Source organism: Paramormyrops kingsleyae, chromosome 7 (genome assembly GCF_048594095.1).
Source record: "Paramormyrops kingsleyae isolate MSU_618 chromosome 7, PKINGS_0.4, whole genome shotgun sequence".
Lineage (NCBI taxonomy): Eukaryota > Metazoa > Chordata > Actinopteri > Osteoglossiformes > Mormyridae > Paramormyrops > Paramormyrops kingsleyae.
Window position 1 is genome coordinate 12,281,632 of NC_132803.1, and position 9,793 is coordinate 12,291,424.

Consider the following 9,793-nt stretch of genomic DNA (forward strand, 5'->3'; position numbering starts at 1 on the left):
TTTAAGTTCTCGCTAACTTATGTTACTGCTTTACTCACGTTATCGGCAGTCATAGTAACATTTCATCTAGAAATACTTTTATGAATGTCACTTTCGCGGACTGTTTTGGTCAGGTTTAATCTTAAACACACAATTTTCGCTAGTTTGGTGTCCCAAGTTAAATAAAAAGTGTGACATAGTTGACTTGTAACCTGACTCTCCTTGCATAAATTCCAAACGACACATGATGCCTACCCACGACACACGGCACCTCCCCCTAGAAGTTCATAAGCTTTGAGGAGAGGATGTGTTGGCATCTACGTCGGAATCTGCCTGCACCTGTTGTTAATTTGCCTGACACTGCTGCTGGACACCATGCGTACGCCGGGTCTACATATATTTGGGATGGTGTTTGCTCCCTGCGGCTTGCTGCTGGATCTGATCAGCACTGCAGCTCCGAACTGGAGAGTACTCAGTAATATTCCGAATCAAGCGACTGATATGATACTACAGCAGGGAATCTGGGATATATGCCGAGCTTCCACAATTACCACCACGGTAACGTGTAGCCAGCCAGACACAACTTACTTCAGCCAACAGATAATCCCAGTCGCCAAGGGCTTGATGATCGCATCTCTGCTGGTCACACTGCTGGGCATTGCAGTGGCCACATTCGGAGTTAGATGCTGGAGAGATCGGCCAAACTGGATAATCGCAGGAATTGGGGGTATTTTTATATTTCTCTCTGGTGTCATGACTCTGATTCCCATTTCGTGGTACACGAACATCATAACAACCATCCCATCAGTGACCTCTAGCATTGCACCGGGATATTGCATTGTTCTGGGTTTCATCGGCGGCATCATGGAAGTTCTCGGCGGAGCAGCCCTGATAATCGGAATGTGCTCTTGCTGCGGCGGGTGGAACCGGGGAGAGAGACGTTCGAACAACAAAACCACTTACTTCCACAGCACAGCGGCCATGCCCCGGAGGATCGAGGTGCCCAGCATCAGCAGGACCAGGAGCGAAGCCAGCAGCGTCCCGTACTCCAGAGACACTCTGTACGAGCGGGACTTTCCTCGGGCAAAGACTCCGGGGAGGATCAACACCACGTACAGTAGCAGAATGTGCGACGCTGATTTGTGAAAACCGACAGGGTGACGAATATGCTTGAAATTAATTTTAATAATGGAAGTATTTATTCAGGGGCGATTAAGACTGACAATGTGTTTCCTCCGTCTTTGTGTTACGCTCGTACCATAGGCGTTCAAGGGCCACTCTAAACAGATTCCTTGTGGAAAACGTACGTTATATCCGTTTATACATGCAAAAGAAATTGATCAAAATGTTTGTTATACTGTACTATTAGTTATGGCAATCTGATATAGTGAGTATAAGGTTACGGTGTAAGTATATTTTTCAAATTGTTGTAATATTTGTATAAGTTCAGGTGCGGGGTCATTAATGCCAGAAAATATTAAGCCACGCGAGCCATGTGCATTATGTACGTTTTGATGCTTTAAAACGTTAAAGGTTTATATATATATAATAACACTGTTCCGGCCACCCCTGTTTATTTGCGAATTTTGCACGACAGTGATAGTTTAAGGGCTGGTACAACGCAATTTTTTTTAAATCGGTTTTGTACAGCACAATGCACATTTTATGAGTTTATACAAATAGTCACTAAACAGCTGCTGTTAGTTTTTCCTTGACGTAGGCTATATGTGAATCTTAGAAGACGTTTGAATGTGTGTTTGAGAGATTAGCTAAATACAGGCCTAACACTTGATAACATACAGTTCATTCGCTATGCAGCACTATATTGAAATATTTATTGTAAGAACTTTTTGTACATATTTTTCTTAAAACCTGTGTATTGGTAGTTATTGGTAATTCAGTCTGCGATTGACATGTATTTCTTGTATGGTTTCCTAAGAACTGTAATAAATTGATCTTTATCCTGAATATCGATCTGAGCTTCCTCAATCAATAACCTTCCGCAATTCTCATTAGAACGAAAAACCTTAACCCTTTTTATCATTTTAACCTTTTCTCCCCTACATTTGCTTGAATGTTTACGGGTTAAAAAGCGTTTTCGTCTACATTTTCACTTACTTTCATGTAAAGATTTAACAAGTATACTTATTATCTGAAATGTCAGCTGCGTGCTATTCATATTGTTTTTTTTACTAATTAAACGGGGTGTGTAATTACGTCATGCCAGTACGATGCTTTGACTGCAAGAATGTCAAAGGAAAAAAACATAAAAGAAACATGACACCCTATACATTTTCACTCCGAGCTGTCTGTACCATGGGGCGGGCGTCAGTTACCCATCTATCTCCTCTAGACAGCTGCGCTGTTTTCGTCCGTTTTTGTTACCGAATCCTATTACTTAACCCCAGTATTTCGAAGCGAATTTCGTGAACGTTGTACTGTGATCGCGATGCCAGACGTGTGTATCCTGGCGCTCGGAGTGGTGGCCAGCTTTTTGGGCTGGCTCTTCAACCTGATCGCCACCGGCGCGCCCGCCTGGAGGGCTGTAGGGTCGATCCTGGGAGTACCTCTAGAGACGATTATTCACCAGGGCCTTTGGGACATTTGTACTGAGGTCCCTGGGGGTGGCCTCACTTGCCAGCAGAAGGACGCGCAGTACTTCGCCGAGGAAGTTGTGATAGCGGCCAGAGGTCTCATGATAACCTCGGTCGTTCTCACCGGCATTGCTCAGATACTGACTGTGCTGGGATTTCGCTGCTGGCGCCGCACGCCAGACTTCCTGCTCGCGGGTCTGGGCGGCGTGGCCGTGTTCTGCGGCGGTGTTTTTTCGCTCGTCCCGCTTGCCTGGTACACAAGTCAGCTGAAAGTAATGGAAAGCAGCGGCACGGAACTGCATGCAGATTACTGCATTGTGCTGGGATTCATTGGCAGCAGTTTTCAGTTGATCGGAGGAGCCTGTTTAATGGCCTTCTTCTACAACTTCTGTAGGACGAGGAGAAACGCTGGATAGATCACGTCTGTGGAGTGTAACCCGACGCACAGGACTGGAGTCACAATGCAAGGATACACTAATCGTAGCCATCGAGAAGTTGAACACGGAAATCCAGACTTGGACATTCACCCGTGACACTTGAATACCAACACGAAGATGTCCGTCCCGACAGCCCATCCTTCTGGCGGAACCGGACTATGACGTATAGTCAAACATTTGTGATGCGAATGTTTATACAGTGAATTATACTCCAAGTAGTTAGGTGGTACAATTAAGCCGCTTGAAAACTGTTGTATGCACTATTCAAGCACTTTAGGGTAATGTTATGAAAGTGGAATTAAATTAGTACAAAGTAATATAGGCCTAATCGAAAGGGAGTTTTTTTAATTGACTTTCATGTTAAAGCATACAACATACTCTGTATGTATCGTAAAATATTTAAATACCTTGACCACATGGTCTCCGTTCTGGGTGGGGCCATGTGTGGTGAATTTAATGCTGCCCCCCTAATTTCTGAGGTTGTTTTTTTACGGTATTACTGAAGGACTGAGTTGTTGATTGTAGGTCGATTTACAATACAAAGAAGTATTTGATAAATGCATTACTAGGAATTTTGTCAATAAAATTTCAAACATCACTTTGATTCATTTTTGTCCATATAAAAAGTAGTTTTAATTTTTTTAAAAGAAATCTGTTCCAATTATGCTTAATTCAGGTACTCAATTGTCCATCTGTTTAAAACTGAGTAAGGTGCAGTAATTAGGTAATTGATTACTATTATCACTCCACTTAAGCAAGTAATTTATTTATCCCAACAATATCTGTCTAGCCTTACAAAAAAAAACAGCACAACGGATCCCCCTCAATAAAAAAAAAAAAGTTGACAGGATTTTGTCCAAGAGAAATTCTTTTTTTTAAAAACACCTCAAAAGGAATTTCACAAAATGTAGAAATGGTGAAGAGAGAGCACAGGCAGACATGACAGGACAAATCTGGTTTGTGGGACTGTAGTAAGGTCAGAGTTCTGATAGCCTTCAGGACAGCAAACATCTTAATCAGACACTAGGCAGGAGGGCAGAATATCACGTACACGACAGCACACTTAGCAAAACATGTTTATTCCTACCCTCCCACACACATACACCATCGTAACTGTGGAGAAGAAAATTCCCATGAACTATACTATTACCCTGCATGAAACAGAGCATAATAATAATAATCTGAGGTGCAGTGGACGAGCTTGACAGCAGCACACACTAAGAGTTGGATCTCCAGACTTCTTTGTGTTGTTGAGAGTCCTGTGAAGTTACGTGATGAAAGCTGACACCTATAAATTCATTAAAATACAATGGGTAGACAAACATCCATTTATAAATGTGAAAACCTCAAAATATTGCAATAAAATTTGAAATGAGGGTGCCAGTTACATCGAATTATGTGTACAAAATTGCTGCATTAATGAGCATTAAAGGAGTAACACTGCAGGATTATAAGATGTCAACCAAAGTCAGGTCACCGTGGTAATTCTTTACACATCAGCCGCTTTATTGCAGGACTGGAGCTACACCAACCGAAACCTGCGTGAAGTAAAAACCAAAACCAGCCCCTGTAGAGACAGACAATTGTTTGCCTTCAGAAGGCACTTCCTAGGGTGTTCAAGGAAGCGGAATTTCAGCACTGCTGCAGAACCTGCTGGTCCTGTTGATGACACGTCACCTTAGCTCAGACAGGTGAAAAATGCGGATGCAAAACATGGAAGTCTATAATAACTGAGGTCCCACAAAACCTGCCCAAAGCATGAGAAACATGTGACTCAGGATAATGTCAGACAATTTTAGCATGTTGTACTGATGTTCGTGTTTATACAGAGGGTATGACGTTAGCCATCGAAAGCAGGAGGATGTCCCTTGTTGGTGGATGGGTCCGGTCTCCTCCAGAAATCTCAGATTTGAATAGGACCAGGCAGACATAAAAAAGAAACATTTCCCCTTAGAATCAGCTGCATGCATTTATGGAATGGGATTTATTTAATATTGGAATTTTACATCGTATTTGAAATTGCATTCACAGTTTTGAGGTAGTCAACAAGGTGCAAGACGTCCTTCACTTGCGGCTCAGCAAAGACCAAAGACCTACCTGCTCCAGACTTTTCTGCTAGAGAGGACCTATACTTTCACTCATCATGACCTCTTTCTGAGTAGTCACTGTTTTTCTGCAAAAAGCACAGAAGGATGTTATACGAGACGCTGACAGAAAGGCTGCTACGAAATGGCTAAATCAATGCAGAAACAACCCATTCTAAGAATTTAAACAGGCCATCTAGAGAAGCACTGATCACGACACAGCAGAAAGCACCATACAGCTAACAGTCAGCAGCACCAGTTCATTTATACATTAATCTGAGATAAAGAGCAATATTCTAGGGGTTGGCTGTCAGTTTTAGGACTATTCACTGGAAAGGTATAAATGGTCTAATGCACCCAACTAACACATTAGCTTTAAATGGTCTAGAAATTGATGGAGTAGCAGAGAGATCTGGACTTCTGTAGTTGCAAAACCTATAATGCTTGGAGCTGTAGATCATTAGACATTAAGGTTCGCATTTGGCCCTGATGCATCCCTGCTTACCCTTAAAGAAAGAGGAGGGGGTTTGAAACAGATGGGGTACCTTTTATGTGCTTTTGTCCTTCTCTTGATGAAGGCAAAGAGGAAGGCAAGGGCAACAATGCCAATAATGCAGCCAAGAAAGCCCAGGGTGAGGGCCACACCGATGGGCTTGCTGACACGGTCCTGGCAGAAGTTCCCATCATAGCCCAGCCGACACTCACAGCTGATGACATTATTCAGTAGAAAACAATGGCCGTGTCCATTGCACTGTTTGTTATCGCATGGGACCAAGGCTCCTGTATTGTTGGCCATGCTATCTTTTCAGCGAGAGGGGAGTCAGTGGCTTTCAGATGTAGCGTCTTGAGGTTCAGGCTTGAGTGGTTTTGGGATGAACCCTGATTGAATAACAAATAGATCTTGCTTATATTAATAAATAGGAATCTTAGGCTCCATCGCAGGTGCTTTTATAAACCCCACCCAGACATGCAGGCTATTGTGAAGAGAAGTAAAAAGTGCACACACCCTAATAGCATGCATAAGTTATAACAAAGAGGAAGGTTATCAGATCTGTGTGGGTTGTATGCCGTCTGAAAAACTCTACCAAAAGCTCACAATGCATACAAACATATAAAGCACAAAAAAGAGAGATGATCTTAATATTTAACTGGATAAGTGTACATGGGACCACCATTTTGTAAACTAAACTGTGTACAAATTCCTTTCAGGTTGATTTCAGTCTCACATTCTGTAATTTGAGAAGTCCCCAACTCGTAAATCAAGTTCATCCAGAAAAAAATGTATAAAGAAACCTCAGCAAAACAAAAAAAAAAATGAACAAAAAGCATTACCTTACCATGCGAGATTTGAATGTAAAAACACTAACTTTCGCTCAATTGCTGCTTCAGTGCTTGAAGAGAAAAAAAAACCTGCTAGCTAGCCTTGGATTGCAGAGATTTGCAGCATGAGATAAACCCTTCAGAGGGGTAAAACAAACTGAGCAGAATGAGGAACATGAAGGCGACATTTCCAAAGAGGACAAAACGAGAAGACAAGGTTCATGCTCAAAAAGCAGCCGGCTCAACCTCACTTCAAATCAGGAATAATCACTACTCACCTTGATACGAGTGCTTGAGGTCAGCTGTGCACCACAAAACGCCAGCGAGTCTGGGCTAGACAATTAGATTCAGAGAATGACTCGCTTCCTACAGCATGTTGGGATGCTTACTTCTGCAAGAAAACAAGACTAAACAAATGTATCACTGGACAGATATGGCTGTAGGCTAGTAGAGAGAGTTGAATGCAGCCCGGTTTGCGACTTTCATCGAGGTAAAAAGTTTGAGAAAGTCAGAGGAAGGGTTTCAGCCTACAGCAGCAGCAGATCGATTGTCAGGAAACTGAAGACTACACCCTTAAAATGTGCTCAAAGCCAGTAACTGCCCCAGCTTGTTTCAACTTGCACCAGTGTGTCAATCACAGAAGCAAAATCTACAGCTGAAATTGGGTCTCGAGACAAGTCGGGTGAATAGATAGGGACACCGGGGGGAAATCTACAGCTCACAAGGTTATAGAGAGGGATTGACCTAACTGATATGCAAGTACGCTTTTGCTAGAGAAAGTGATACGCACGGCAATTTCTTGTAATGCCAGTGCATACTTTTGTGCATTTGCACTGTTATGACAAGATATTACCGTGCATTTTATTATACCCATTTGCCATATGAAGGTTAAAATGCACAGTAAATTCTTGTCATAACAGTGCAAATGCACAAAAGTATGTATTTGAGCTATTATGACAAATTGCCACATGCATGCCCTTATACAGGGAAAGCGTATGTGCGTATTGGTTATGTCAATTCCCAGTTATAGATCTGTGCCTGTGTTCTGCAGGTGTTGGGGTTGCCATGTGACTTACTGTAGCAGGTCAAGCCTCCATGCATGAGATCAGAAGGTTACTGGTTGAATCCCATCGTCGGCAGAAGAGTCACATCTTTTAGGCCAGGGCTCTTCAAATCTGGACCTCGATTCCAAATCCATGCCTTGTTTTCAGTTCTCCCAGGTAGTTAGTTTAATAGAATTACTGATTCTGATTGGTCAGAGGCTTCACACCCAGCTCACAAGTAAAGGAAGGTTGGAAAACCAGCAGGGCTCGGACCTCGAGGACCGTGATTTGAATAACCCTGTTTTAGGCTCTTAACTCCATGAAAGATTCTACAGGGGTGTTGGAGAAATGGCTGATCTTGTGATCTATCCCCAAACTTCACTCACACCTATGTGTACACATGCAGATCTTAAAGGAGAGCAAAAAGAGATGCTATTAAACAAATGTAACGTTATAAATATCCAATTAACACCTGCAAGTGAGCCTGAAAAATTAAACTAAAATGCACTTAATCAAGGATAGACAAAACCCAAGATGTTCCATGATGGACATTGTACACTAGTAACTGGAATACAGATAAGATGCAGCAGAAGAGTCTGGTACAGATTCTTCTTTCCATAAATTGTACAACAGGGAGGACAGAGAAGAGGGGAACTACCCAGGTTTATGCTCTCCACTCAGCAAGGGAAATTTAGATCCTGCTGACATGGTTACGCATGGCATACTGAAATGGGAGACTGCAGTCCACATTTGGACCAAAACAGTATAAACAGAGCCATGCAATTGACCCCCTCCAGGTAAAATCCAGTGAGGGGAACCTCCCCCACACACCTAGACTTTGCATGGTTGACAAAATTTGGACTTTGGGAATCAGGGGGATTTAAGACACCACCAGCAAACTGAAGACCAGTCCTAGGGCCCAACTGACTTCCAGTCGCTATGAAATCGATGGTGAGAAGTTCTGTATTGTCACTCTTTTTGCTACTGCAATGTAATCAACAAGGCCATCGGGTCCAGTCCCTAACTACCCACAGGCCATTGTGTCACCCATTACGCTTCAGTTTTGTTTTGTGTCAGCTAAGCCAGCAGGGAAACGCCAGAAGCCCTGATCTACATTCTTCTCAGCATTTTCACCACCTCAGGAAACAGAGGAAAGTGTTTCATGCGGCACAGTCACCCTGGAGCTACAGGAAGCCTAATTAGGTCATAATGACAAGCAGCCCCTCACCTGTGCATTCACCCACATCTACAAGCCCCACCACCACCACCACCATAAAAATGCACTTGCGTAAAAGCAGAAAAACCAGTTTAACGTGCCACTTCCGTTTTCAAAACACAGGGCACATTTCCAAAAAAAGGCATGTCAAAAGAAAGTTAAGGGAATGTGAGATGCTCACGGCAGTGGAAGGCAATGGACTTAATTACTCTTCATACAAAACAAAATCTTAAGAGTAGCCGTTCCATCTGGAGTCAGAATTAAACAACGGACAGCAGGCCAGTAGTTGCCTAACTGTAAACGAGTCCAAATATGTGCACTTTAGCTGCACAACAGCCCCACCCCCCGATAAATCCTTTGTGAAATGCAATAAAAAAAAATTAGGGCTGTCAAAATTAATGGGTTAACGCAGATTAATCCATCATCATGATTAATTTGATTAAAATTTTTAATGCAATTAACCCATCTGCAGCGCAGAATGACAAAATCCCTGAAATGTCTCTGTCAACCCATTTCGGGCAGTTTTGGTGCATTCCATTTGCCCTGGGAACTCGTATTACGGAGTTTTGAAGCCAGAAGTGACGACATGCACGCTCCCGTTTCTCGGAGCAGCACAGAGGATCCCGAGTTCAGAATCTGAGTTGGCAGAAGGGAAACTTGTAGTTTTATACTGTTTAAGCACTACTTCTCATTTGTGGCTCATTAAATCGGTTGCACACACTACCATCCAACTTATCTGTGGACGTGTTGCTACGGAGTTTTATACGTAAAGCACCGCGCGTAATGTGTTATCAACTGATATTGCTAACAATGGCAATTATCCGGGTTAGAATTGGATTTCATGATTAGTCAGATTATTTGTTGGATTTATGGTAGTTCGGGCTAATTGTAAGTGAACAAAGATAAAGACCATTTAAACTGAGGTACCTTAAATATGACAAGTTGTCCGGCTAAGCAAAAAATCTTGCTTTTTGATATGGGTCCATGGTATTGCACTTCTGTGGCAGATGTAATGCATCCGACTCGTGTTCAAGATGTTCAATAAACATGTTAAGTGCATATATATTCCCTTTTTTCTTGAGTGTTTGCTCATGCAAAATGAATTGTGATTAATATAGAT

At 42.5% G+C, this 9,793-nt stretch overlaps 2 protein-coding genes across 2 annotated transcripts; both read left to right on the forward strand.

Moving 5' to 3' along the window:
- The first annotated feature begins 252 nt into the window (after nt 1–252).
- Nucleotides 253–1,947, forward strand: LOC140592094 (claudin-23-like). Its single transcript, XM_072714299.1, has one exon. It carries the CDS (start codon nt 355–357, stop codon nt 1,123–1,125), a length of 771 nt encoding a protein of 256 aa, XP_072570400.1. The 5' UTR covers nt 253–354; the 3' UTR covers nt 1,126–1,947.
- A 233-nt stretch (nt 1,948–2,180) lies between these two features.
- LOC111842110 (claudin-23-like) lies at nt 2,181–3,700 on the forward strand. The gene has a single exon (XM_023808407.2). The coding sequence runs from the start codon at nt 2,429–2,431 to the stop codon at nt 2,987–2,989; it is 561 nt and encodes a 186-aa protein (XP_023664175.2). The 5' UTR covers nt 2,181–2,428; the 3' UTR covers nt 2,990–3,700.
- The last annotated feature ends 6,093 nt before the right edge of the window (nt 3,701–9,793 follow it).

Coding starts and splice junctions, on each gene's coding strand:
- LOC140592094 (XM_072714299.1), top strand. CDS start 355: ATGCGTACGCCGGGTCTACATATATTTGGGATGGTGTTTGCTCCCTGC.
- LOC111842110 (XM_023808407.2), top strand. CDS start 2,429: ATGCCAGACGTGTGTATCCTGGCGCTCGGAGTGGTGGCCAGCTTTTTG.